The sequence below is a fragment of the Buteo buteo genome, chromosome 11 (genome assembly GCF_964188355.1).
Source record: "Buteo buteo chromosome 11, bButBut1.hap1.1, whole genome shotgun sequence".
Lineage (NCBI taxonomy): Eukaryota > Metazoa > Chordata > Aves > Accipitriformes > Accipitridae > Buteo > Buteo buteo.
In genome coordinates, this window is record NC_134181.1 from 25,484,572 (window position 1) to 25,511,710 (window position 27,139).

General features: G+C 56.9%; 5 protein-coding genes across 11 annotated transcripts; 3 read left to right on the forward strand and 2 right to left on the reverse strand.

Annotated features, from left to right (window-relative positions):
* Nucleotides 1–334: 334 nt before the first annotated feature.
* On the reverse strand, nucleotides 335–9,683 carry CHTOP (chromatin target of PRMT1). 3 transcript variants are annotated; one of them, XM_075040855.1, is made up of 6 exons: nucleotides 9,480–9,683; nucleotides 8,087–8,168; nucleotides 6,447–6,600; nucleotides 3,126–3,309; nucleotides 2,859–2,996; nucleotides 335–1,573 (listed from the first exon to the last, which is right to left on the reverse strand). In XM_075040855.1, exons 2-6 carry the CDS (start codon nucleotides 8,149–8,151, stop codon nucleotides 1,371–1,373), a joined length of 744 nt encoding a protein of 247 aa, XP_074896956.1. In that variant the 5' UTR covers nucleotides 8,152–8,168; nucleotides 9,480–9,683; the 3' UTR covers nucleotides 335–1,370. The 3 variants fall into 3 exon arrangements, with proteins under 3 accessions (XP_074896956.1, XP_074896955.1, XP_074896957.1); XM_075040854.1 differs by having other exon boundaries at nucleotides 3,126–3,312; XM_075040856.1 differs by having other exon boundaries at nucleotides 2,808–2,996; nucleotides 3,126–3,312.
* Nucleotides 9,684–9,810: 127 nt separating this feature from the next.
* Nucleotides 9,811–16,842, forward strand: S100A13 (S100 calcium binding protein A13). 3 transcript variants are annotated; one of them, XM_075040860.1, is made up of 3 exons: nucleotides 9,811–10,030; nucleotides 16,268–16,448; nucleotides 16,650–16,842. In XM_075040860.1, exons 2-3 carry the CDS (start codon nucleotides 16,296–16,298, stop codon nucleotides 16,785–16,787), a joined length of 291 nt encoding a protein of 96 aa, XP_074896961.1. In that variant the 5' UTR covers nucleotides 9,811–10,030; nucleotides 16,268–16,295; the 3' UTR covers nucleotides 16,788–16,842. The 3 variants fall into 3 exon arrangements, with proteins under 3 accessions (XP_074896961.1, XP_074896962.1, XP_074896963.1); XM_075040861.1 differs by lacking the exon at nucleotides 9,811–10,030 and adding an exon at nucleotides 15,805–15,962; XM_075040862.1 differs by lacking the exon at nucleotides 9,811–10,030 and adding an exon at nucleotides 15,833–15,962 and having other exon boundaries at nucleotides 16,223–16,448.
* Nucleotides 10,655–13,424, reverse strand: S100A1 (S100 calcium binding protein A1). The gene is made up of 3 exons (XM_075040859.1): nucleotides 13,197–13,424; nucleotides 11,075–11,223; nucleotides 10,655–10,946 (listed from the first exon to the last, which is right to left on the reverse strand). Exons 1-3 carry the CDS (start codon nucleotides 13,360–13,362, stop codon nucleotides 10,803–10,805), a joined length of 459 nt encoding a protein of 152 aa, XP_074896960.1. The 5' UTR covers nucleotides 13,363–13,424; the 3' UTR covers nucleotides 10,655–10,802.
* Nucleotides 16,843–17,514: 672 nt separating the features above from the next.
* On the forward strand, nucleotides 17,515–20,526 carry LOC142036318 (protein S100-A14-like). The gene is made up of 4 exons (XM_075039456.1): nucleotides 17,515–17,646; nucleotides 17,902–18,010; nucleotides 19,330–19,476; nucleotides 19,584–20,526. Exons 2-4 carry the CDS (start codon nucleotides 17,978–17,980, stop codon nucleotides 19,701–19,703), a joined length of 300 nt encoding a protein of 99 aa, XP_074895557.1. The 5' UTR covers nucleotides 17,515–17,646; nucleotides 17,902–17,977; the 3' UTR covers nucleotides 19,704–20,526.
* Nucleotides 20,527–23,238: 2,712 nt separating this feature from the next.
* On the forward strand, nucleotides 23,239–26,813 carry S100A16 (S100 calcium binding protein A16). Of its 3 annotated transcripts, none has more exons than XM_075039458.1 (3): nucleotides 23,239–23,394; nucleotides 25,716–25,887; nucleotides 26,010–26,812. In XM_075039458.1, exons 2-3 carry the CDS (start codon nucleotides 25,732–25,734, stop codon nucleotides 26,172–26,174), a joined length of 321 nt encoding a protein of 106 aa, XP_074895559.1. In that variant the 5' UTR covers nucleotides 23,239–23,394; nucleotides 25,716–25,731; the 3' UTR covers nucleotides 26,175–26,812. The 3 variants fall into 3 exon arrangements, with proteins under 3 accessions (XP_074895559.1, XP_074895561.1, XP_074895560.1); XM_075039460.1 differs by lacking the exon at nucleotides 23,239–23,394 and adding an exon at nucleotides 23,451–25,078 and having other exon boundaries at nucleotides 26,010–26,813; XM_075039459.1 differs by lacking the exon at nucleotides 23,239–23,394 and adding an exon at nucleotides 23,452–25,100 and having other exon boundaries at nucleotides 26,010–26,813.
* The last annotated feature ends 326 nt before the right edge of the window (nucleotides 26,814–27,139 follow it).

The following is a 27,139-nucleotide window of genomic DNA, read 5'->3' on the forward strand; positions in this document are numbered from 1 at the left end:
TGGATACAGAACCTGCAGGAAAAGCCATGCCAGCCTCAGCATCCTCGGCCCAGGGGCCTTTGTACAGCACAGGCAGGCAGGGCAGATCCTGCCTGCAGAGGCAGCAAGCTGCCCCTGACCACTCCCAGACAGTTTCCCCATTCCAAGGCAGCTGAGGTCCAATTCCTCTCACAGCAGAGAACACGACCTTCCCTCGGCTCCCTTCTGCGCCGCCCCCCCCCCCCCCCGGTAAAGTTAAATTTACCCCAGGGCACAGCAGAGCAGGAGCAGAAAAAACCCATTTCCAGGGAAAAAAACCAACCCCAAACACCAAAAAGACCACCCAGAGTCCGTCTTGCTTTTATAATTATTTCTCCTTTGTTACAACAAACCAGAAATACAAGATTCCATTGAAACTGGAACAGCTCACAGAATGGCTGAACTGAAAACTTGAGGGTGCAGGGTGGGAGAAACAGACCCCTTCCCAAACCTGTCCGAGGTAAGTGCAGGCAGTTGGTCTGAGCAGAGGAGGCAGTTTTGGTTACACCAAAAGGTAACAGATGAATTTTGGACCCCGTTTTTTAGAAGAGACAGTTCTACCACACTTGGCCATCACAGCTGTAATTTTATGTTCCTGCTTCCAATTCCTTTAAACAAACACTTGTTTTCTTGCAGATACAGAAACCACTGGTGCCATCTGTTCAACACAATGCAAAAGAAATTCAAACTTCACCTAAAAACAACAACAAAAAAGCCAAACCAACGAAGTTTTCAACCTAGGAAGTGCTCCGCACTAGGCATTAACAGAACACTGGCTACCAACAAAGGAAGTAGTTCTGGTGCAAAACGAGATTGGCATGTCTACAAGGAGCACTACAACTAAACCTAACCTGACTGTTCGCCCTGTTGGGAGTTTGGTTGGGTTTTTTTTTTTTTTGCTTCAGATGGGTTAAACTGAACTGTGGGTGTGAACTCAGCCCTTCGGTCATGATTGGGGACCAGGCCGATCCCAAAACGCAACTGTGGAGCTCAAGCAGCACATCAACACACGATCCCAGTGCCAAGGAGCACTTCACCTAACACAGCATGGGCGGCGTGCACAGCGAGTCACCAGCGCTGATGTCAGCAGATTAACTGTGGCAGATCTGTCACATTCATGTTTGGAGTACTCAGGGAAAGAAAAAAAATATGTAAAAAACAATCCAAAAAAAGGTTTCATACAACAGATAGTATCAAAACATTAAAGGAACACACTAAAGTCTGATCTCTCAGTAGAACAGGGCCGCTCCCTATTCCTGCGGGTCCTTCCAGCATGAATCAGGGTTTCCGTTTTTAGCTTATGGGCATCGACATAACACACTAACTTCAACACCAGTCTCTCACTATGACCTTCAGTCATTTGTTTCCGGGTCCGTCTGAGCCATGTAAGCATCCAGCTCAGCATCGAGGTGTCCTTTTGTTTTAGACATGTAAGCATCCAACTGGTTGTCCAGCTGCTCCTTGGTCAATGCAGGACGTGCTGATCCTCTTCCTCGTCCTCTGCCTCTGCCACGACCTCCAAAGCCCCCTCGTCCCCGGCCCGTCATGCCACGACCTTACAGTGAGACAAGAAGACAGTTACACACTCCACCTGACCGAGCCTCGGGGTTTGCTGCGGCTGCCGCTCCCTGGCAGAGCCTGGACAACATTGCACGCTCGGCAGAGCTGCTTCAGCACCTCCATGGGGAAGTCCTACAGCATCATGGCAGCAGCTACCCCTCAGCCCACTTCCAGGTCCCGCACAGCAGGTCAGGTTTTGCCACACTGGATTAGCTCCCCAGGCTGATTCTCTTTCAGTCCAGAAGCCCAGACAGACATTTGATCCACAACTAAGAGCTACGCTCTCAGTTCAGACTCCCGTCTCCCCTGCTTGTGTTCCAATCCCACCTACACGTTGCATACTTCTCTCCCATGGAGCATACCCCAAGATCTTGCAAACCTCTGGGTCAGGCTGAAGCTTTTGGCAAAGTGGCAATGCCATCACCCACTACAGGCAAATTTTTCCTATAGATGAGTACTTTGAGAGGTTTTCAGACTGCTTCAGAAGTAGGATACCCAAGAGCCCACATCGATCAGCATGTGTTTGTCAGGCTAAAAAGTAGCTTTAGCTCTATAAGACAAAGCTGTCAGGAGATAGGCAGCTTCCTGCTGTCTGCTCTAACTCCTACAAACATGGGGCCAATCCCAAAGCAACACGAGACACCATTTGGCTGGCGTTCTAACCAAACATCTGTCTGAAACAGTAACAACCCTACCATCAACAGCTGTCTCCTGTATTTCCTCTTGCACTCCTGCTTTACTGCTTCTCTGATTTGTTGTTAAAAATAGAGTTCATCTATCCAAGACTTGATTCAGTTTCAGACTTTGAATTTAAGTTTATTTTGCAGGGGTTTAGACTTTCTTCTCTGTTAAATTTTTCCCCTCACTGATTATTTTAAAGAGTCTCTTGGTTTACACAGGCTCTGTATCATTTCCTTCTTAAGCATGAGGAGACAGTGTAGTCTTCCTCAATACGCCGGAAGATTACTCACTGCCTCAACTACTATTCCAAGCATCAGCCAGCCAGTGATACCTGCAGGAGCAGACAACTTTGCTGACAGTCCCCAGAACCCCTCTAGCAACACTGACAGAGTCAAGGATCTTGGTTAGGCATAAGGCCTGGCAAAATATTTCAGGAACGAAAGCCTTAATTTAGCACTAAGCTGTACACGAATTCAAGAACAGAGAGGGTTTGGGGCTGCATGTACTTATGCATGGTAGCCTTAAAGAGAAAAAGAATTAAAGCTTACTTCTACTTATTCAGCAGCAACGTGTCGCTCCTGAAGTTTGTGCACACTAACCTCTGCCACCAAGTCCTCCACGCCCCATGGCACCTCTGCCTAGACCACCTCTTCCAGGGCCACCGCGACCTCTAAGGCCACCTCTTCTCAGGCCCATCCTGGGGGATATACCTCGTCCTCCACGAAGCAGGCTCTGACCTTCAACAGAGAGAGGGAATTCAAATCAGACAGAAATCAGTTTTCAGACTGAGCAACAGAATCAGTCACACTGTCAAAAAGACGGTGTTACTGACATACAAGCAACTCCGGTTCAGCCACAGTACTGACCTCTGAGCGAGACTCCTCCTCTCAGCAGAGCTCTTGCTCCCCGGCCACCACGCATGGCTCCTCGTGGCAAGCCTCTCTGCCCCATAGACAGTCCTCTTCCTCCCATGGCTCCACGAGCAAGGGGTCCTGCTGGCCGACCTAATCGTGCCTGAATGTTACTTTTACCGAGGCGTTGCTTTAAGCTCTTCTGGAATAAAAGATTTTTAAGAAACAAGAAAGTCATGCAGCAATCTCAGACTTGCAATACAAACAGCACAGCAATCACCTACCAATAAAAGTGGTGTGTTGTTTTGTTTTAAATAGACTAGAGGGTCACCAGCTCTCTGCAATATATAATCAAGCTTCAAAGGAAGACAATCAAATCTGCTCTGGGAGGGATAATTTGTGAAAGTCAAACAGAGAACAAGGACCTTTCCTGGAAGCAAGTGTTTGTACAGAGACAAGAAAGTTTGCAGATTTGCAAGGAAGTATTTTTCTTCACTTTTAGCAGTGCTGCTCTGTCAAATCAGACACTTAATCCACAAGGCAGCCCACTAATCCTGTATGCTGGAAGGTGATAGTCCAAGTATATCCCTGAGACAGAAAGCAACTACCCCTGCTGTGGCACAAGCCTAACCTATCTCTGCAGAGCAGGTGACATCTGTGCAGCCACATACCATGGGTATTGTTCCCAGTGGCTTACTGCCCTATCCTGGGTAGGCTTCCACATAGACTAAGGCAACAGCGAGGAGAAGCATCAACTTTTCTGTCTGTACTACAAAAAGAAAACTATACTGAAGAAATTTACCCTCACCAGAACAACAGCAAAATAGCAATCTTTGCATATCTGGCTTTTGAAGTGTGGTGGTTTGGTTTTTTTTTTCTTTTCCATGTCATGTATGTCCAGCCACCAGACTCCATTTCACAGGCAGGGCTGGCTTACCTTGGGCCAGCCGTAGCAGCTCCTATACGCCTATACCAGAACTGCTGCAGAGATGGCTTAACTGCTCATGAAGCAGCAGCTGAATGGCCAATTTACATCCCAGTATTGTTAATACACACCAGTACCAGTTTGGTCTCCGCAGAGCAGGCTATAGCTTCTGTAGGCACTGCTGAACCTTACAAGGAGCTAAGCAGCAACAGTGGGAACATTCACACTTGTCTCAAGAACAAGCCCTCTTGGCCCTAAGAAGGTAAGGTAACAAAGGCAGCCATAAAGGCTGTCTGTATTTTACTACAGGTTCCAAGAGTTGCTTCAAGTTACTGCTTGTCTATTTGAGCCAAGCCTGTGGACAGCTGAATTGGTTCCTCTAAAATCAGTCTCTTCTGTAGCTGTAGTAAGAGTTTAAGTTTTACTGCCTCAGAGTTTAGATAGTAATTCATTTTCCAACAGCTATAGCAGCCTAAAATGCTAGCCTCTCTCTCTTGCCCAGCTCCACTGGCAGAAAGGAATGAGAAAGCATGTTCTACATCCAATTATTCATTTATGTCACTTACCATGAGAGTTTAAGATAAGCTGCTGGACTTTGCACTGAAACAGCCTAAGAGTGCTCACCCTTCTGCTCTACTTCAGAGCAGTAGCACCTTGGTCTGCTCCAGCTACTAAGTAAATGTTTTTACATAAAAAAACCCCACAGCAGGTTTACATAAACACTTGTGCACTCAGACGCAAAGGATGCAAACCACAAACCCACAAATCTAGCATAGGCAGAGCTCCACAGGAGTTTAGAGAAGTCCTTTCTGAAGCACAGGTGACCCATCACTAGGATCAATGCTCCCCAACACTTATGGACACAGCACATCCAGAAGGATCAGAAAAGCTCCTGGTGATACCAAGTATAGCACTTGTGAAAATCCAATCACCACATCAACTTCCAGAGCAACCTGCAATCTTCAAAGAGCTACCTAACATAAACCACGTTTCTGAATTTCCCTACAACACCCTGCCGTAGCCCTCCCTTGCAGTGTTTAATTCCAGAAGACCATGAAAGTACACCTATGTTCAACATAAAAATCAAATGGGTTTAAGAGCTAAGCCAAAAGACTAGTTCTTCCCTGTTCCTCTGTGGCACTTCAGTTCAGCAGCAGCAATTTCATGCTTTCAATCCAGTTTCACTTACCACTTGTGAAATTCTTAACTTTCCAAACTTTTTTTTTTAAAGCAGAAAATAATTTAGACTACTATTTCCAGAGCTTTTGTTTACAAGCTCTGCAAGGCTAACTGGCACCATCGTCTGTTTTTATAATAGACATCTCGAGAGATCTTAAAAAGCAGCTGCACTCCTCTTTATCAGAGAGTGAGCCCTGAATGTGAGCACGTGTGGCAGCTTTAAGTATTCCAGCTATTTGTTGAAGCAGCTCAGCTAAGAAATTTCCAGGGCTTTCTCCTCATATGCAACATAATGTACAGAATTACATTTAACTACTTCTGTAGTCAAGTGATCCAGTACTGCTATTTGACCTCCCTGCACAGCTGTGAGGCACTACCCCACAGGTTTCAATTTGTGCCCTACACATACATTTTATGTGAATCCTACTAGCGTTCCCATTTAAACATAAGCTTTAAAACGTGTAAACCCCCCTACATGCTGACAATGAGCAGGCCCTAGACAAACAGCTCTCTTTTGTATGTTACTGAGGTTTCTGTTGTAGCAAGATTTTGCCCCCTGCCCCTTCCATAAGTCTAGAGTTATGGAGAATCACATTTACTGCAGCAGAGAATCAGAATCTAGCATGTTTGCTTAGGTCTTCCACTCTGCTGACAGAAGGCAATTTGAGGAACACATCGTAAGCTGTAGTACTCATCACTGAAACGTGGAACAATAAAAACTCTTTATATAAGGGGAATGCAACACTATGCCTTAAATCCAGGCCTGCATTCTAGCATTTGCAAGCAATGAAAAAATCAGTTTGTTCATCTGTTCCTCACAGCCAGCTGCTATCAAAGGAGTGCACCTACAGAGGGCAGAGTTGGGGATGGGAGCAACCAGCCTCAACTGGATAGTAAGTACTGGAAACAATCTGCAGCAATTTTAACTGCAGCTAGACTGTGAGATGAAGCACTTGGCAGATACAGAAACCCAGAATGAGAACATTTATCTGAAAAAAATAGAGAGAAAATATGAACGGCCAGCACAACGCCCTCCCCCACCTCAATACTATTAACTGTTAGTTACAAAGCATTACTTATCTGAAGTAAAAAGCAGGATTTTCTGCAAGTCCCTTCTAGGTCTCTCATTTTTAACTTTCAGGAGCATTTTTCAAAATCCACCACATCCTGAAAAGCCATCTGCTGGTGACAGGCATCAACGGGCTGCCCCAGAATATGCCACTTTCTCTCACCTGTTTAAGCTTCAAAGCAGCCTGGACAGAAGGTCTATTCTCCATCTGCTGGGCCAGTCTTCTGTTTCTGGCACTGGCTAGCTGCTGCTGCTGCTGCATGGTAGCCCGAATATTCACTGGCATCGGCTGTTTGTTCTTCAGCATGTTAGTAAAGCTTCAAGGTCGAATAAAATGGGTGTTTAAATAAAGCTTTATTACATACATTTATTGGCATTTCATGGTTCTCAAGATTGGATCTCCAGATCCCATGAACCTTATGTAAAGAGTGGTACTTAGGTCACATCATATGTGATTACGTATTCCTTGTTTTCCACAAGTGTGCAAGAACTGGAAACTCAGAAATGATGTTGTATATTAATTCAGAAGTGATAAAGTTTTAGGTTACTGATTTTAGAAATGGCAAAAGGAATGAAAACAAGCAATAAGCAGAGATGATCATGACAGATGGGAGAGGACATCACAGAAACAGAAAAGCAAACTGAAATCTGACTGCAAAAGCCAGATTAATCTTCAAAGGTCCGAGAAAACTGTTTAAAAACCTCAATGCCAGAAGGCAGCTTTACAAAAGACATCACCCTGAGAATAGACCAGAGTGCCTCTGGTGCACCACAGAACTGGTGCCATAAGAAATGCCACCACCCAAGTGCGCTCACTTACAGAAACAGTTCACTTGGCAATTTCTTTGGTGCACAAAGAATCTTCTGTCTTTAAGAGCTACATAGGAGCAATACAGCAAGATGGTAAGCCTCCTTAGCAGCAACCCATCAGCTTTCTACTGTGTCCTGGGAGCTACACAAGGCTGCAAAAGGAAACACTTACAGATGAGGAATATGGACTGACCAACATGAAACAGGCCAGCAAGCCTTCCCTGCACTGCACCTCACCACTCATCTTTCCTGGGGTAAGCTCTGAGCACTGGTTCAGGCTACATCTCACTGCAGCACTTGCTAGAGCAGGAACTGCAGGCCAATGGCCCCCTTTATTCCTGGTTCAACTATACTAATAGTTAATCCAAGAGTTATTAGTAAGAAAGTGAAACATAACTGCAGCATCACTGTTGTCACTGTAGAACCGCAAAAGCTCAATGGCATGGAAAAACAGAAGAATACTCAACAGAAGAAATAAAGAAATCAAGAAAAGAGAGAGATGGAGATGAAGCAAAGCATTTGCCTCTTACAAGGCCCAAAACATTGTTAAAGGGCCTTTGGGCTTGTTTAATGGCCTGCTGCATGCCTCTTACAGGCCAGACCACATGCACGTGTGTCTGCCTTGGACAAAGCAGCAAGCCTGCTACAGCTTAGGTAACATGCTACCGTGCTGCAGCATCAACTATATAAATGTAAAAACATGTGGAAGAAAAAGGGAGGGTGTGAGGTTTCTCTCGTTTGTTATAACACATCCCACCATATTTATGTGTCGAATAGTTTAATATTAACTGCTATGGATAAATTTCTCCAAAACACTTGCCCTTTTAACCTGGTGTACCACATTTGTTGCAGTTTAAGACAGAGGTGCATAGCCATCTGCTTGTTTTACTGAGGTTAAGAGAGGGCAGAAACCATGTTGGTTTTTGGACACCGGACAGTGATAATTAAGTAAAAAAATTTCTTATGAGCTGAAGCTGCTGTTGGCTTCCTCACCGCTCGTTCAGAGACATCTTGGTGGTGCTCTTTAGCACAACCTTCGGTGCTGACTGTGCAGCCATCTTCAGATCAAGAGAATCTGCAAAACACCAGAATCGGATTTCACAAACAGCACAGAGATCTTGCACTTACTTGGTCAACATTAAAAAACCTACATTCCAGCTCCTTTGGTGGAGAGTCAGGAATGGGACAGGTAACAGGTATTCTATTAATGCATTTTTAGTAAGTTTTCTAGGCCACCATCATGATACAGCAGGTTTAATAAATCAGCCAGTTATGCTAACTCATCCTTACTAAGAAGCCACCTTTTTAGAAAGTGAGCATTTTACCATTGGCAGGAGTAATGCTGCAAAAATACAGTCCATCAGCGGTCAAGATGGCACCCAAATGCCTTGTTTAGTACAGCATCTAGTAACACTGCTATACTTCTAGGCTTTTAGTATCAGCAAGACGGAAACCCCAGTTTGTTTGGAACAGACACATACCATATACTTGGCAATAAAGTTCCAAGATTACTCTACGGAAGTCCCATATACTTTAAAAATATTACGCTTCCATCCTCCCATTATGATTGCCACCACTTGGACAGAGGCAAAACTGTAGGGGGGCAGTCACTTCAGCTTTTTAATGTGTAACAATTCCGGTAGGCAGCTCATCTGCAGTCCTAACGTGGTTCTCCAACGTGACAGCCTGCCACATGCCTCATGAAAGCAGCAAATAGATTTAAACTCAGCTGTTACTAATCTTTGGAGCACAGCTCAAGCCCGAGTGCTTTGCCAGTGATGAATACTACTGAAACGTGCTACGCTCAAACCCACTAACTATGCAGATCGATTTCCCTTTTTTTTTTATACAATTAGTATCAAATTTAATGCTTAGAAGACTGCTTAGAGGTACTCACCCTCAAAATACCTTGAACAAATTACCTTCTTTACAGTGTTTTACAGCTAGAAACTGAGTCAACAGGTAGCCGCAACCCATTTTTTTTAAATTAAAAATGGTTTTAAAAAGCATTTTTCCTGAACAACAACCGCAGCGCAGCTCGCAGAAGCAGCCCCGCTCCCGTAAGCCCGCCACGCAGCGCGGGGGCAGCCCCGGCACCGCCGGCCGAGGACGGGAAGGCGAGGCCTTGGCCTGGGCCGCCGATCCAGCCTCGTCCCGACAGCTGCCCTACGAGACGGGGGGAGAAAGGCCGGTCCTGCATGCAGAAAGACTGGGCAAGGGCCAACACCGCACCACCACACCCCCCAAAGGGCAAAGATGAGCCCCCCCCCCCCCCCCGGCCGCCTGAGGGGACGCCTCGGCCTCCTTTACGGAGCCGGCCGGCCGGCCGGCCTCCCTCCCTCAGCGCCCCCTTCTCGGCCCTCCGGCCCGGGCCAACCCCTCTCACCGAAGCAGACGGTCGCCAGGTCTCCGGTGGGGCTGGCTAGCGGGTGGCGCGGGGTATGGGGCTGACTCCGGCACCCTCCGCCAGCTCCCTCCGCACTCAAACGCCAACGACAAAATGGCGGCAGCAACCACAGACACCCTCCCTCCTCCCACCGCCTGCGCCGGCCAAAATGGCAGCGGCGACGGGCAGGGCGCAGGCGCAGAGCCCCGTACATCACCACGCCCCCTACTATTGGGTGGGGCAGCCCCGACGCAGGGGCCGTCCCCTCGGCCATTGGTGCCCCGGGGCGGGGTGGGCCGGGCCGGGCCGTGGGCGGCGGCGGCACCGGCTGCGGTGCGGCCTGGCCGGGTTCCAGCGGGGCCGGGCCGGGCCGGGCCCCTGTTCCCCCCGCGATCAGGAGCCGGTGGGCGCATGTACCGGGGCCGATCCCTCAGAGGCCGCCCAGCGGGGCCTGTCCTGGGCGGGGTCGGAGGCGCCGAAGACCTGAGGAGGCCTCCCGGGGTCCCCGGTCCCCCCGCCGCCGGCCTGGGCCTGTGACCTGGCTGTTCCCGGTGCGTCCTTGTTTTCTGCCGGGGCAGCCCCCGTCTGGGGCCCGACCGGGTGGGTCGAGGGCCCAGAGCCGTGAGGGGTGGTTGGGTAGAACCGGGGCCGGTCCCAGCCCCGGCAGACGATGGCGCTGGCGGCCTTGTGCGGGGCCGGGCCGGGCCGGGCCTCAGCGTGGGGGCTGCTGGCTGGATGCCCTCTGTGGGAGGAGATCAGAACCGGTTCCTCCAGCCCACGGGGCGCGGTGCCTGCGCCTCTGGCGGGACGGGCAACGAGTCCCGGCCTGTGCCCCCCCCCCCGGACCCTCATGCCCCCATGTTGCACCCCCATGTCCTGCACCCCAACACCCCAGTGCAGGCTGGGGTCACCCACCCCAGCTGTGCTGTGCCCTGGCGTGATTCGGGATCGATGCCAGGCTCAGGGGCAGGGTGGGGTGCAGGGTGTGATGGAGCAACCAAAGCAAGGTGCAGACGGGAATGTCTCCAGGCGCTTGGGGTGACCCAGCGTGGCTTTTTCCTGTGACCCTGTGGCTTAGGAGAGGGAAAGCTCCCTGGTATCCCCGGGGGCACTAGTAGGGGGACAGGGCAGAAACCCCAACCCTGGAAACGAAGGAGCTGACAACACGCCTCTGGCTGGGTCAGTGCCTTTATTGTGGAGCTGGATCCCAGTGGGATCCCTGGGGTGTGCTGGGGAGCGGAGGGTGAGGTGGGGGGGGTGGCGGGGGGCTCTGCGTTTTGGGGATGCCATGGCTGGCTGCTGCAGGGTGGAGACCAGCCTGGGTCAGGCGTTCTCCCAGAAGAAGGTGTTGCAGGCCACGGTGAGGGCGGCCACCAGGACCACGTACTCCTGGAAGTCCACCTCCCCGTCGCCGTTCTCATCCAGGTCCTGCATGATCTTCTCCACGGCACCCGTGTCCTTCTGGGTCTGTGTGTGTGTGTGGGGTGACAGGCTGAGCCCTGGGGCTTGGCAGCCCGCTGGGATGCCGCTGCCCCAGGGCACGGAGGGAAAGGGGGACCCCCCAGCCCCCGCTCCCCAACATGGCTGGTCCCTACCTCCAGGAAGCAGCCCAGCTCGCTCTGCAGCAGCTCCTTCAGCTCCTTCTTGCTCAGCTTGTACTTGTCCCCCTCCTTGCCCGAGTAGTGGTGGAAGACATTGATAAGCGTCTCCATGGCCCCTTCCAGCTGCGACGCCATGGCTCTGGCTGTGGGAAGGCACCCACCGCGTTACGGGGGGCAGCTGCCAGCCCCTCTTGCCATGAGGAGCAGCCCCCAAATCGGAACCACCCCTGCCCTGTCCCCTGCCAGCAAGCGTCGCATGCTGTGGCCTCCATTCTGAATGCTCGGTGCCGGGCAGACAGCCGGGGGCTGTGAGGGTCTCAGGGCACCCCGCTGCTCCCCAGGGCTGCATGGGGTGCTCCTGTGGGAGGGGGGCCCGGCTGCCTGCCCCCTCTCAGGGCAGCTGTGCCCTGGCTGGGACCTGTGCTCACCTGAGCTCCCAGCTGCACTGCCCGCCCGCTGCTCGGAGTGTTCCGGGCTGGGCCAGCCAGGGATGTTAAATAAGCTCCAAGCCCCCTCCCTCCGGGAGGATCCGATACCTGCGCTGGACAGCCCGGCTGGCACCGCCGGGCTGCCCTGTGCCGCCTTCATGGGGGGCTGGGATGTGGGGAGCCCAAACCCACAGTGCCCCGCTGCCCTGCTTGCCTCGCACCAGCCCCAGGATGACGCAGAGGAGCGTTTCTAGCCCCACCGGTACAAGATGCTTTACATCTTGTATCAGGTGCTTATGGGGTGGTGGTGGGCAGTGGAGGAGTGGGCAGTGATGCCAAGAGTTACTTTGGGGGGTTCCATGTCCCTCCCTATGCTAAATCTCGGGCGTTCCTTTTTGCCACCCCCATGCCTGAGGCTGGCCCCACTGTGGCCCCGTGGGGCAGTGGGAGGCTGGGGGCACAGGGATGTGTGGGGTGGGCAGGGGGGTCCCTTGGTGGGGCCACCCCCCAGCCGGCTCTGCCTGCCAGCCACATGTCAGATCCTGTGCCGGGTTCTGGCTTTGCTCGCAGCTGTGGCCCCCGTGGCACCGTGGCGCCCGGGGTCTGACCCTGTGGCGTCACCCGCTCGGCGCCCGCCGGCATCCCCCATCTGTCAGCGCCATGGTGCCATGCCGGATCCGTCCCCAGCCCTCCTCCCCCAGGCTGATAAGGTGCAGGTATCCGGTGTCCTTGCAATGGGAGCCAGCTGGAGCTATCGGGTGTCTCAGCCCAGGCCCCCCGGGGCTGCCCGCTCCCTGCACACAGAAAGGCCTCTTGTCAAATTAAAAAAGCCCCACAATTCCAGCCCGGAGGTTGCTCCAGCAACAGCTCAGCTAGGAAACCAGATTCCTGAGCTGGCATCACTGATGCTGATAATCCTGGCCCCACTGCGGCTCTTGTTACAGCCCTGCATCCGTGCAGCCGGGGCAGTGTAAGACCAAACCCACCGCCGCCTCCCCAGCACCAGCATCCCCGGGGGAACGACAGTGGTGCTGAGCCCCCAAACTCAGACGGGCACAATCATTCCCCCTTTTTGGGACCCCCCCTGCTGATGGTGCAGGGGGGCTTCTGGGGAGCTGCCGATGTGGCAGCATGGCTTTTTGCAAGAGCCGGGTGGTGCCGGGCTCTTTATCCTGGATTCCAGTCCTAATTTGCAGCTAATTATATCCTGCTCCCTTCATTTCCATCTCCCGCACTTCCTGTCCCTGCAGTTGGGAAACGCCACAGCTGCGTGGCACCCCCCCCAACCTGGGAACCCCCAAATGACCCTGCTACCCAGTCACTTGACCCCATGTGGCTACCCCACCACCACTACCCTGTGCTGGAGGGGGTGGCTTGGGGGGGGGGGGCTGGAGGGTTTGGGGTGATGTGCAGGGTCATGGGGGTCCAGCCCCTGTCCTGCACCTGGGGCAGCTGAGGTGGCTGCAGAGGGGGTCCCTGGCTGGAATTAGGGGTCCTGCATGTAAGTGGGGGTCCCGGATGGAAGTGGAGGTGCCAGATGAAAGCCCAGGAGCTGCTTCTCAGCAGGACACAGCTTCCATTTTTGGTGTGGGGCAAGGAGGGGGGCCTGGGGCTGGTGAGCTCCAGGAGAGGCCGGGTCCAGAGCCTGGGGACAGGGGGCAATGGGAAAGGACCCTGGTGGCACTCACTCAGCAGTGTCCGCGTGGGGGCTGGTGGCAGCGGAGCCCCTGTACCCCTGTCCCCAGCGTGGCTCGGCAGCAGGCAGGATCTGGCTTCCCCTTCTGGGAAAGCCTGGCCCCCGGGCTGCGTTGCCTGCGCAGTTGGGCAGCAGCTGCCTGTGACAGGAACATGCATTGCTGTCCAGTCCTGAGCTTAAAAATAACCCAACCCTGGTCTCCGCAGTGGGCACAGAGCTGGGGCTGCCGTGCCCCGGGCACTGGCATGGCCAACGTCTCTAACCACCCAGCTTTGCCAAGCTCTCTAAGGGCTCCGGCTGCACTTGGAGGGGCTCTGTCCCACTCTTATTAAACCCCAAACCTTCCCAGAGATCAGGATTTTGCCAGGCGTTTCCCAAGGGGTGAGACCAGCTGGAGCTGGGTGCCCAAGGGTAAACCCCAATGCCGCAGGGCCGTCGTGTGGGCGCCAGAGGGGTCGGCCCTGGGCGCCGCGGCCCCTCTCCCTGCCGCTGCGGTGCCGGCCATGGGGAGAGCACGCCCGGCGTGTCAGTGCTGGCAGATCCCCAGGACAAGCTCTTACCAAACCAGGAGCAGTGAGGGACATGCCAGGAGGTTTACACACATCTTGGAACAGGTTTCAGCCACTGCGACTCCCCATGCTCCACTTTGACCCAGCTAAACCAGTTGCTCCAGTTGCTGGTGCCGGGGCTGGGCCGATCTTGTCTCTCTGTCCCATCGCTGGAGCATGGAAGAGGCTTTTCTGTCCCGGGGGTTTGGTTTGGAGTAGGGGGAGCTGCGGAGCACCTGCTGTGCCAGGGCCGGGGGCATCATGATGGCACCGGGCACCTGGTTTTGCAGCATCAAAGCCGTGCTCCCCTCCAGCAAGCCCTGTTAGGTCTGGTGGGCTGGTGTGGACTGCTGCCAAGTTGGCATCCATGGTGGCCACAGTGACTGTCCCTGGTTGGGGTCCCCAAGCAAGGCAGGTTGGGGACAACACCAGGACCAGGACATGGAGGTGGGTGCCAACCCCCTGGGATGCACCTGCACCCTGATCCTGAGCTCTCACCCCAGCACATGGGGCCCTGCCATGCTCTGCCCCCTTCCAGTAGCGCTGGGGTCCCTGAGGCCAGGTCACTGCTCCCTGCCCATGGGGACAGCCCTGAGCAGGCATCCTGGGCTCGACCAGGAGGTGCTGTTTCTCCTGCCACCTGTGATTTGGCCGCCTCCTGTCGCAGGGCCACTGCAGTGCCTGCTGCCTCCTCACCCCATCCCGGCACCCTGAATTCCAGGGGTGACGAGTCATGGGCCCGCCTGGCTCTCGGGGCCAGTGATTCACTCCAAACCTGTCCCCGTCCCTACCGAGCCTGACTCACCCCAGCGGTTTCCCAAGAGACCATCTTGGTCCCCTGACGGGCTCAGCGGAAGTCCCGTCCCCGTCCCCCCGTCATCCTGGGGAGGGGGATGGGCCGGATGGGGCTGCAGGAAGACAATTCCTCCCCCGTGAGCTGGTGTGACGGGTGTGGGGTGGGGACCAGGCTGCCTTGGTGTAGGCTGGAGCCTCCCCATCCCCGTGTAGAGGTGGAGTGAGTGCGTCAGGGCTCAGCAGAAACTGGGCTGGTGATGGTGGCATTGCGATGGGGACCCCCCAAAACACTGCTGGTGGGGGGGTTTCCAGGCTGTGCTGGGCTCCCTGGGACCCCACTCCCATGTGCTGTCCCAGGGGGGCTCCTCACCCCGGCCTTGCTCCCTGTCATGCTCGATGTCACGCTGCCATGGAGATGCTGGGATACAGCCCCCATGGCATGCAGGGATTGGGTGGCTGGCAATCAGGGATATCCCTGCCATGCTCTGGGCAGAGGCAGTCCCCCAACATCGCTCCCATCCCACGCCACCGCCACCCCTGGCATCCCCACTGCCTCTCTCTGGGGCTGTGCCGTGGGCACCACGTGGGGTTTGTTTGGGGCCAAGGCGTGCCAGGGTGCGGGATGCGGCTTGGGGGCCCGTGGGAACGGCGGTACCGTGGTGCAGAGCTGCTCCATCTCCCAGGTGGAAACCTGCCAGGGCTGCCATGTTATAAATACACAATGATTAAAGGGGAACGCTCAGGCAGTTCCAACCCCTAATTAATTTGGATTAATTAATTTTTACAAAGCCCACTATTAATAGGGTTGATGTCAGCGGGTGGCTGAGTCACAACTCTCACTCGGTGCGGGTTGAGCCCGGCCCTGGGTCTGCAGTGCCGCTGGATCATGGGTCAGAATGAGCTGCCATGTTGGGGCATAGTGGGACATCAGCAGGGCACTGGGGACCACATCCCCATCTTCAGTGCAACGCCATCCCTGCAGGGATGCATTTGGGGGTGAGACCTGTCCCACATGGCTAGAAAGGTCTGGATGATGCTCAAGCCCTGCGAGATGCTCCAGCCAGAACAAACCCGCTCCGTTGTCCCACATCCCTCCCCTCTGCCCCGTGGTCCCATCCTGCTCCCCACTGGAGCATCCCCACAGCAGCAGAGCCCAGGCGGTGCCACGGAGGCTGGGGCAGGTTCACGACAGCGGGACCGAATGCTGAATTTGGTCTACTGCCCGCATGGGGAGGGAGGAGAGGAGGACGTCTCCGCACCCGGGCGGTGTCTGTGCTTCCGTCCGGCTGCAACAGGAAACCCAACACCGTGGCACTGGGGACGAAGTGCTGCGTTCTCCCCTCCTGCTGCTCAGAGTATAAAACCTCCCGGGGGGCCACGACCTGCCTGTAGCTCTTTGCCTGCAGGCGAGGGGGGTAAGTAGGGAATTGCTGCTTGCAGCACTGGCCCCACCCTGGCCAGCGTGTCTTCAGCCTCTGCCCCCCCTCCCTGCGCCAGCCAGGGAGGGCCTGGCTGAAGCGCTTGGTCCCTAGGGAACGGTGGGGCAGCCCTCAGCCCCGGGACCCTGCTCAGCCTCGCAGAGCCGAGCTAAGACCTTGCAGACTCACTGCACCCTGGGCTAGGGAAGGGGAAAGGGTCCCCTTGTCCTGACGCACCCTGGGCATCACCTCCCCAGGACGCCACTTTGCCTCCGACCCCATCTCAGCTCCTCTCCCTGCAGCCCCGGGCCGCTGCCGTGCACCAGCACCATGGCCACGGGTGAGCTGACCGAGCTGGAGACGGCCATTGAGAAGATCGTTACTGTCTTCTTCACCTACGCGGCAAAGGAGGGCAAGAAAGGCACGCTGACAGCTGGCGAGTTCAAGGAGCTGGTCCAGCTCCAGCTGCCCAACCTGATGAAGGTGAGGCAAGGGGCAGCGTGTGTGGGGCAGCTGGGGGGGTGGCTGGATCTCCATGGGTCCCCCTGAGCTGGGGGGGGGGCTGCTCCTGGTACTCTGGGATTTGCAAGCAAGAGCGAGCGGCAGACCCTGCTCCCTGCCCCGGTCCCCATCCTGTTCACCAGGGACTGGGATCTGGCTGAGCCTCCCCTGTCCTCCTCACAGGACGTCCCCTCCCTGGAGGAGAAGATGAGCGAGCTGGATGTGAACAATGATGAGGAGCTGAAATTCGGCGAGTATTGGCGGCTGATCGGGGAGCTGGCAAAGGCCATGCGGAGGGAGAAAGCAGGGAAGAAGAAGTGACAGGGCTGGTGGGGAGACTCGGCTGACACGGAGCTAATAAAAGAGGTTTTCCTGAGCCTGAGCATCACTGCTGTTCTTAGTGGAGGGCTACTAATTTGGACAGCCCATCTTCTCCCCTGCCTGCATCTGCCCATGGCCACGCTGTGCCCAGGGACCAGCCCGGCACCACGAGTGGGGGTTTGGGGCTCACTCTGCGTTGGGGTGGCTGCTGTGGGGAATCTATGATGGATGGGGCCATTCCCAAATTGCCCTTGCGCTGGTCTGGCTTGCGGGGTGCCACACTGTGCCCCACAAACGCCTTCCTGCTGGGCTGTGGGGTTGCTTAGTGCAACCTTGATGGGTGGCAGAGATGTGGCTGGGACCAGGGTGGGGCTCAGGAGTATCTCCGGCAGCGATGCTGCGGTGGTCGTCACCTCCATGGCATCAACGCCCATCCTCTCTGGGGTCTTGGGTGGCATGAGGGGACGTGTCCGCTGGCACAGCACATCCTCAGCTCAGCATCCCTAACTGAGCTCCCATACCCAGTGTTCAGCTCCTAAATACCTGTGCTGCTGGGAAATGGTAAAATCTCCACCATGGGCTGACCCATCCCTGAGCCAGCCGGGGCCCAGTGCCCAGGTGGCCGTTCCCACGCGGTGCTGCACGGTTGTGCCGTGCTGGGCCGGATGGGGAACCATCAATGTGGCCGGGAAGGAGGCGTTTCCCAGCCCCACGCTGGCCCTGAGCCAGGCTCCAGAATGAGACGCCTTGCACCACGCCACAGCTGGCGGCGCACAGGGAGCTCCCACTCACACCTCCCCGTGGTATAAAACCCCAGCGCGCCACAGCCCGCGCAGACCCAGGAGAGCCCGTGGAGCAGGTAAGTGGCCCATCCACCACTGCGGGATGGGGGTCTGCACCCAGGGGTCCCGCCACCCCTCTGCACGCCCTCTGCTCCCACGCTCGGCTCTGCCATGACTTGCTGCTGGGGCAGGGACGCTCCTACCGCTGGGACGTGTCCCGGCAGCTCACTGCATCCCGGGGCTCCTTCCTCACCCTGCACTCAGTCCCGGCGCCGAAGGAGGGGAAACTCCCCCCAAGCCGAGAGCTGAGCCTGGCTTTCTTCCCCCGCCAGCTCCCCAAGACCCCGTCGGAGAGGACAGCCCCACCACTGCTGCCACCAAGGACCTACAGACCCCGTGAGGAGCAGCATGGGCCAGTGCAACTGCCGCAAGAAGCGCAAGGTCCACGTGTGATGCTGCGGCACCGGGAGGGCTGGGACCCCCAATGGGGTGTGGCACGCAGGGGTGACCCTGCATGGCCCCATCCCTCAGAGCACAGCCCTGGGCACAGGGTGACTCAGAGCAGCACGGCCAGGCCAGCCCCATCCTGGAGCCAGACTCCAGCGGAGGAGCCAGGGGGCTGTTTTGGGGTTTGGCGACGCTGCCCTGGTGCTGGGCAGGGGGACCTGGTGCTGCAGACTTGGAGCCACTTGAAAGCTCGGGGAACCAGGAAGCTTTCTTCAGCTCCCTTCTGGACTCACCTTCCAGAGCTGCACTTGCTCCTTGCAACCTCTCCAAGGACGCCCAACAAGAGAAAGTCTCCTGTTTTCCTCGGCTTTCAAATGGGAGGTGCCCACCCCACTCCCCTTTGCACCTGTGGAGGATTTGGCCCCGGCTGGCTGAGCTGGGGCACTGGGCTGAGGCTCTGAAGATTGCTGGGTTCTTCCTAATGGGCATCGCCTGATGTGGTTTAATAGTGTTTTAAGGGAAAACCGCAGATGCTGAGTGAATCACCATTGTTTCCCTTCAAACGAAGCTTTGGCTAATTAGCACGAGTGGCTGGCAGTCGGGCGCATGGGTCGGGCTGGTCTCTGCCCCCCACTCTGCCAGGGAAAGGGTCTGCAGCCCTGACAGGGAGGGAGAGGGGCTCCTGCCACCACCAAGTCCCATCCTGGTGGGTGCCTGAGTCGTCCCGGGCACTGACTCATGCCGCCATCCACCACTTGTGCAAAGGAGAGGAAGAACCAGTCCGGACGGCCGCAGCAGCCCCCGCGCGCCGTGGGTGTAGTGCCTGGAGACGCCGGGGTGGCTAAGCCTTGCTGGCCCCGGGCAGGGAGAAGTCTGGGCAAGCAGAGACAGGGGGTGACATGCCTGCAGGGAGGGGTGTCACATCGAGGTGGAGGGGTATGTCAGCTGTAGGGGGGTATTGCAGCTGGGCAGAGCCTGTATGGAGGGACGCAACATCTGTGTGGTGGGTTCTCATGTCTGTACGGTGGGGTCTTACATCTATATGGAGTGGTCTTGCATCTGTATGGGGATCTCCAATCTGTACAGTGAGGTCTTACATCTGTAGAGGGGGTCTCACATCTGTACAGAGGGCTATCATGGTGATAAGAAGGTTTATCACATCATTGTGGAGGGGTTGAACATCTGCAGAGAGCACTGGCACATCTGCTCGGGGAGCATCCCATCTACCTGGGGGCTTGTCCTGTCCATCTAGGGGATGTCCCATCCATCCAGGGAGGTGTCCCACTGGTGCTCACCCTCTCTCCCTTGTGCAGGACTGCCAGGAGCTCACTGATGTGGAGCGGGCCATTGAGACCGTCATCAACCAGTTCCACTGCTACGCAGTGAAGGGGCAGAAGGAGTACCTGACGCCCAACGAGATGCAGGAGCTGGTGGTCCAGAAGCTGCCCCACCTGGGGAAGGTGAGGGCAGAGCCTGGCAATGGGCAGGGGGAGTTGGGGTGGGCACGGGCTGCCTGCGGGACCCCGCAGCCCCATGACCCCGATGCTTTCTTCCGCCCCTGCTGCAGTGTGTTGGACCGCTGGACGAGAAGATCGAATGCATGGGAGACCCTGACGAGGCCAAGCTGGAGTTTGGAGAGTACTGGGACATGATGGGGGATGCGGCCAAGGGCTGCCGGAGGAAGTAGAGGGCGGCGGGGGACGGGAAGGTGCCCGAGGCCTCAGGCTGTGCACCGAGAAGCGTGAGAGGCTGCTGGTCCTGGTGGGATGCGCCTGGGAAAATGCAGCGTTGCTCCTTCTGGGGCTCGTCTCCTCCCCGTGTCCCTGACTGGGGCAGAGGGATCCCCTTCCTTGGCTCCATCCCTGCCCTCTCTCAGCTCTCCTTCCTGTCAGGAAACATCCCTTCCCATCCCCAGCTCTGGCCTGTACTGTGGCGGGAGGGAGGTGGCAAGGGGGTTCCTGGCCTGGGCTCTGGAGCTGCCTTTCTCCGTCCTTTGCTTCAGAGCCTTTATCCCCGGGGTTGTCCCACCTCTGGCCCCAAAACCCCTCTGGTTGCAGGTCCCCCAGCCCTGGAGCATCACAGTGAGAGGGACTCGGCTCCTTCCCCCCCCAAAAGCCCTTGGATGTGTGGGCTCGTTCTCCCGGCCCTGTGCCCTGCCACCTGATGGGAGCCACTTTGCCACAGTCCTGCCTCGTGCTTCAAGCACCTTAGGGGGCATCCCAGGCTCCGGGCCAGCACCGACATTGCTGTCCATGGCCTGAGTGTATTCCCTGTTCTTCCCCTGGTGCAGGGACTGTGGTGTCCTGCGCCTGCCCAGGTTTTGGGGTGCTATGCTGCAGTGTGCCGCCTGCACGGTGCTCCCCTACCTGCCCCTCTCCAGGGACACTGGCCCCCAGCTGGCAGCTGGGCTCGGGGCTGGGACGGTGGTGGGTTGTTATCAGCTTGCATCACTTGCAACCATTTTTGTATAAATTAATAAAGGAAAACACTGGAAAAAAACCCAGCCAGGATGGGGTGGCCTCATTTGTCTTTCATGGGATGGGGAAAGGGGAGGTGCAGGGAGGGACAGGGCTGCAACAGTCGCGGCTCTGAACGTCACTCACTGCTGGGTTGCACAGTCCCAGTGCAGAGCACGGGGGTGCAAGGGACCCTGTGGGCATGCAAGGGATACTGTGGGTGTGCAAGCGATGCTGCATGTGTGCAAGGGATGGTGCAGGTGTGCAAGGGATAGTGCAAGTGTGCGTGGTGCTCTGGGTGTGCATGGCACTGAGGGTGTGCACGGTGCTGGGTGTGTGTGTGGGGCTGTGCACATGCCCAGTTCCCGGGGTGGCTTGTGCCCTGTGGTCTCCATTGCGGGGACCCCACAAGCAGACCCAGGGCTGTGTCTCCGGACCAGGAACCCCAAAGGCTTTGGGCATGCAGCTCAGAGGACACCCCAAAATCCTGGGCTCTGAAAGACCCAAGAACTGTGAGGTCAGCAGCAAGATCCCACCTGTGCTGGAGAGTGTGGGATTTCTGTCTAATTACAGCAAATTAGAAAACAGTAAATGCCACAAAGCGGTGGCTTACTGGGATGGAGCAATTAGCTCAGGCACCGAGCGCATGGAGGGCGAAGACATGGGCTTGAGAGGGTGCAGGGCACCTGCCGAGCCTGGTTATCCCACCTTTCATCTGCCATCCAGGCCATTCCTGCTGAACTTCATGTCCCAGAGGAACCCATAGGGAGCCCTGGAGGTGTGATGGGGATGGGGACCCCAAAAAGGGAAAGGGTGCAGGCACCTCAGCAGCACCTGCATCACCTTGTGAGGCTCTGTACTGCGGGCAAAAAAAATAGATGAACGAAACCAAACCTCAGAGAAATGTGATAAAACCCAAGGCTGGGACAGGGTGGCAGGTCCGCTCAGGCCAGTGGCCAGTACAGCAACACCGACACCGTGGCTTGGCCACCTCTCACCTTGGGGTGGATTTCACAATGAGAATGACTATTTATTGTTCCTGCTTTGGAAATAAATACATGGAAATTAGGCAGAAAGGTGTGGTGTGCATTTAATTAGAGACAGGAAATGTGTCAAATGGTTGGGGTGATGGTGGGGGGAAAGGGGAGCCAGGGCTCCTGGATCTTTTTCCCAACACCAGGCTGGGAATGTGCTGTAGGAGTGGGGACTCCTGGGTCCTATTTCTGGTTTGGTGACCAGCTCCCTGGCATGATGGTGTGCTGTCGGGAGGACAGCAATTCCTGTGGCGTGAGCCATCCTTGATAAGTATCTGTTGTATCTGGAAAGTCTTTGGAGGTGGTAGGAACAGCTCAGCTCATGCCAGGGCGGTTGGTGCCCCTCAGTGAGTCAGCGCTGACCACGCGGGCATAGCACCACGCTGGTGGAAATGCTGAGAGATGCATTTGTCTATACCAGGGTGGCCGCTGTGTGCAGGAGTGGTGGCTCCAGGGTACCCATCACAGTGGTCACCAAAGAACCCCAAAGCTGGGGCTCAGTGTCCCCCCTCTGCAAAGGGTCCCATGCAGCGGAGCTTATCCATGAGAAGATAAATTGCTCCCGACCCTTGAGACCCAGAGCTGGTGGGGACCAGGGGAGAGACCAACCTCATCGGGGCAATCACACTGGCTGGGAACTGTTTTGTGATGGGTTTGGAAGGTACGTGGCTGCTCTGAGCACATGCACACACACACACCCTGGATGCCTTGTAAAAATAAGGGCCTGGATGTGGTTGTGACATCTGCCAGGCACAGGAGAGTAATGAAGGCCCATGATTCAGAGGTGAGCTGTTTGCCTGCAGGGTCAGGGAGGGTTTCCCACCCTCCTGGGATGTTGCATCAACGACACCGGAGCATCTTGGCCAAGAACGGGTGTGCTTCCTCCCAACCGAGATTAGGAAGAAACCAGTGGAGAGCTGGGATGACACACATCGTTTTTTCCGGGATAGGAGTCCCAAAGGTCCTCTGAGCAGGTGGCTCCTGCCCATAATACATCACCTCCTACTTTGCATCCTTAAATATGCAGCTCCCAATAACGCCCATATCTAATCTTGGCATCAAATCGCCGCACCATTGCTCTGGTAGACATACAGGGGTACAATTTGCTGGGTCAATTAATTATGGATGTGACTTTACAAGAACAGCTACCAGCTGAGAAGAGCCTTATCTGTCCCAGCACATCTAGAGATGGCTGAGAGCTGGATAAAACCCTGCTTGGAGTTGGTGCTTCTGCTTCCAAGGCCCCAGAGACCTGCACCAGCCCCTTTCACCCTTGAGAACAAGTGGTTTTGGTTCAAATAAACAATGCCCCCTCACCTTGCCGGGCAGCTCCTGTGCCACACTGGACCTGACTGGCTGGCCTCACCAGCAGTCGGTGCATGGGGTGGTTTGGAGCGGGGTGGGTGGCGGGGATGCACTATGGGACAGAGGAGCTGGGCTTTTGGCCAGTGCATGGCTGGATGGTGGTGGGTTTGCAAACCCTGGGATCAGGCTGGAGTTGCACTATGCCTGGTAAACCACCACTGCTGGGAGCCTACCACCCCTTCCAGACAGCGGGGTCTTTTAGGGTGGTCCCCAAACACCTGCCATCACCCCACAGCCACAGCCATGCGCAGAGCAGCCCCCAGGAGGGAGCCAGACCCCGCCACAGGTCTGTGCTCGCACCAACCCGTCTGGGTGTTGCAATCACGGGGAGCCATTTCCCAGGTAAGCCCCAGCTGGGGAACGCCCTGGGAACGTCAAGGAGGGGTGGGAGCCTCTTTAAAAGCCCGGCTGGGCCCGGCGGTATGGGTGCAAGGTGAGGAGAGAGAGCGCGTAATCAGCTCCCACTGCCCGTGCTGCCAAATCGGTGACAAACGGACACAGCAGGACTCTCAGACGGAGCCAGGTGAGGCTCCCAGACAGGGATGGGAAAGCCAGCATTGGGACCCTTGGGGTGAACATTCAACCGGGAGCAGCCCTAGGACGTGCCGCTGCAGGTTGGGTGGTGGAAATCCCCGGAGCCCTTCGGCAGCATCGCGCGCGTGAGGCTGGGGTGGAGGGGACCTGCTGGATGCAGGGGGAGCACTGGGGTGAGCTGGGCTGGTGGGCGGGTGGTCCGGCATGGGGCTTGGCAGCATCCATTGACCTCCACTGCCTATGGAGACCCCAGCATATGGGGTTGCCAGTAGGGTCTGGCCCCTGGAAAAAGGGCATTTCCCCCCTGTTTTGCCCACGGCAATGCCAGGACTGTGGGCAGGGAGCAGTGGTGCTGTGCCCAGCTGCGGGTCCTGGCTCTGGGCACTGGTGCTGGTGAGTGCTCAAGGAAGGAGAGGGAGAGGTAATGGAAGAGGGAGGACCACAGCGGCAGGAGCAGAGCAGCCAGCGAGCCCTGTCCTGCCCACCCCACCTACCCGGCACCCAGCCCTGCTGCAGCCGTGCTGGCACCCCTGGGTCCCACTGCGGTGACAATGCCCCAGGTTGGCCCCAGGGACACATGGTGGGGCTGGGGTGCAGGCGATGGCGGTGCCATGAAGGCTGCGCAGTTGCGGATGGGCTGGTGCTGTGAGTCAGCAGCGAAGCGGTAGCCATGATGCCCTGAGGATGGGCTGGGTGCTGGTGGTGGAGGACCGGCGATACCGGCGTGGGGTCTGCATGTGGGAACCCCAGCAGGTGTGGGTGTGTGGTGGGTGCTTTTGCCCAGGTGCTGGTCATTACCTTTTGTTGGCAATTAATGGCCCGGGACAAGGAAGGGCTGGGGCTGGAGGTCTCCAGTGAGCGGCTCTCGTGGGGCTGTGGCAGGCACTGCAGCTTGCAGTAGGACCCCCTGCCAGTGCTGGGACTGTTCAAAAGCCACCCTGGTGTCCAGCTTTCTGCAAGCCAGATACGGTCCCTGGCCCCAGGATGGGGTGGCCCTGGGCCGTGGCACTGTGGCAGAGAGAAGGCTCCCATGGGGACAAGGGTGGCTTGGGAGGGAACCCAGCCATGCCAAGGCATGCAGGGATGAGCGCAATAGTGCGGGGAGCCCGGGGCTGAGCCTTGTGTCTCTTGTCACCACCCTGATGTGCCAACGTCCTCAACCTGGGGCTGAATTGGGGAGGATCAGCGCAAAGAGAGAGGGGACATGAGCCAAGTTTAGGGCACCGGGCAGGTCCTGCCTGCTCCCAGGGAGCAGCTAGGCTGCAGACACCATCCTGGATGATGCCCACAGAGTGGGGAACAGTGCTGGACTACCCCTTTGGGCTCCATGCATGGTGCCCTGTTGGCTTCCTCCAAGACCCACACGGCCACCGCTGCTGTGACGGTCGGCGTTGCACCCTGGGCTGGTGTAAATCAGCATAGCTCCAGCACAATCACAGGGAGCAACACGCTCCAGCTTGCCCTGCTCCCTGCCACCGACGAGGCAGGAAAGGACCAAGGCCGGACAAGGTGATGCTGTTTCCGTCCCTGCCTGCCTGCATCCTGCCTGTGACGTGGACACCAGACCCTGTGACGGGGACCATCCTGTTGGGTTCATCCATAGGAAGGAACTTCCTGACTTGGGGAAGCTTCGGGACCGTGGAGAGAGGAGGGGGACCCCAGACATCAAGCAGGCAGGCAGGATTGGACCTTGGGGTATGGGGGACAGCCTTGGCTGGGCTAGCGGGGGGCTCAGGCAGGTCCAGACCTGCTCTGCCAGGGTGTTCCTGGCGCCGTGAAGCAAGAGGAGGGCTGGCCGGTAATTCCTGCCCTCATCCTGCCGCCACCGCCGCCCTGCCACGCGGCTCCCAGCCCCATTCCTCCCTAATGAGCCCTGGGAACTGGCGGCTGCGGCTCCAGTGCTGCGGAGCCCCGCGGCCCCAGTGCCATAATTGCCGCCCTGTCCCATGCGTGGGGGCGGCTGCCCTGGCGGGGCAGGTGGGGCGGCTGGCGTGGGGTGGCTACCGTGCCAGAGCTGGGGCAGGTGGCTTGGAGGATTTTTAGGGTAACCCTGTATGAGCAGTGATGTGGGGAGACAAGCACCCTGCATATCAGCACTGCCAGCTTTTTGCCTTTCTGTGGAGGCTGTCTTTTGCCTGCCTGGGGGCTTGCAGTAACTCCAGGACTGGCGGCAGCAGAGACCCCCGTGCACACCCTAAGTGATGGGACCGTGAGCTTTGGTGGCACGCTGCCTGCCCTTCCACCCCTTGTCCTCCAGCATGGGCTTGTGGATGGTCCCAGGGCCCCCGTCCCTGACCCCCGTCCCCACAGGTGACCACAGGCAGTGATGGCAGAATGCACGGAGCTGGAATGGGCCGTCCAGGTGCTGGTGAACAATTTTGACAAGTACTCAAGCCACCGCTGCTGCTGCAAGAAGCCACGGCGCATCAGCAAGAAGGATTTCCGCAAGATGCTGAGCTGTGAGCTCAACCACATGCTGACGGTGAGGCTGGGGTGCATGGGGCCAGGGGACCGGTTCCTCCTCACGCTTGCACGGGGTCCCCCCCACCCTGCACCTTGCTTTCCCTGCTGCCCTGGTGTAAGCGGCTCCGCTGTCTCCTCCAGGACACTGGGAACCGTCGAGCGGCCGACAAACTCATCTGTGACCTGGACGAGAACAAAGACGGGCGCATCAGCTTCGAGGAGTACTGGACCTTGATAGGTGGCATCGCAAGCCCCATCGCCCAAATCATCCGCCAGCAGGAGCAGAGCATCAAGCACACCAAGTAGCCGGCTGCATCTGGACCCTCCCCAGGCTCAGCTTGACGGGCTCAGCCCCTGCTTCTCCATGGCTCCCCGCTTCTCGCCTCTCCCGCTGCCGAGCCGCACCCCGAGCCCCAGCTTGCCGCGGGGCACCCCAGTCTCCCACAGCTTTGCCGACTGAGCCATGCCAGAGTGTGATCAGGGCAGGAAGATCCTGTGGGTGGGAGCTGAGGGGTGCAAGGCCACCACAGCCTCGGGGCAGTCCTCCTTACCCCACGCCATGCCATCCCTGCCCTCATCCTGTTCTGCAAGCCTTGTCCTTGCTGGGCTGCTGGGCAAGAAGCAAAGGGAGAGGCTTCCCCTCATCTAGGACATGAATTCTGTCTGTTCTCAGACCTCTGGGGTGCAGCCCTGCTGGCAGAAACCCCATCATGACCGGGACCCCCTCTCCCATTGGACCTCCCCCTCAAAGTCAGGGGTCTTCTTGGGAAAAGCGTGCCTTTCCCCCTGCCCAAGCTGGTGAAGGGTCTGCCCTGCCTGTGCTGCCTGGTGCTCTGGTCCTTTGGGCTCGGGGAGTGGCGCAGTCCCATCTGGGCAACACCACAGTGGTTATTTATTGCAGCAATAAAGTTTGGAGGAGCAGTGGGTGAAGCTGAGGCTCTGCTTTCCCGGGGGCTGCCCCGCAGCGTGCATGCATGGACGGGATGTGGGGGGCCAAGAGAGGGAGTCTGCCCTATTTCCCATCACGCACGCAGTCACAGCGTACCCTGGGCTGGCGATAACACCCATCCCAGCCTTCTGGCGTGGCAGGGATGGGCTCCCTGGGGCTGATCGAGCCACCACGAGGTGTCAGCAGACACCGTGGCCTCCCAGCACCCCAACCCATTGCCTGGGACACAGGGTGCGGATGATGCTGCCACATGTCCTGAGGGACCCTCTCCATGTCCCCATGTGGGGTCCCAAGCACCTGGGACTACAGCCCCCCATCCGTA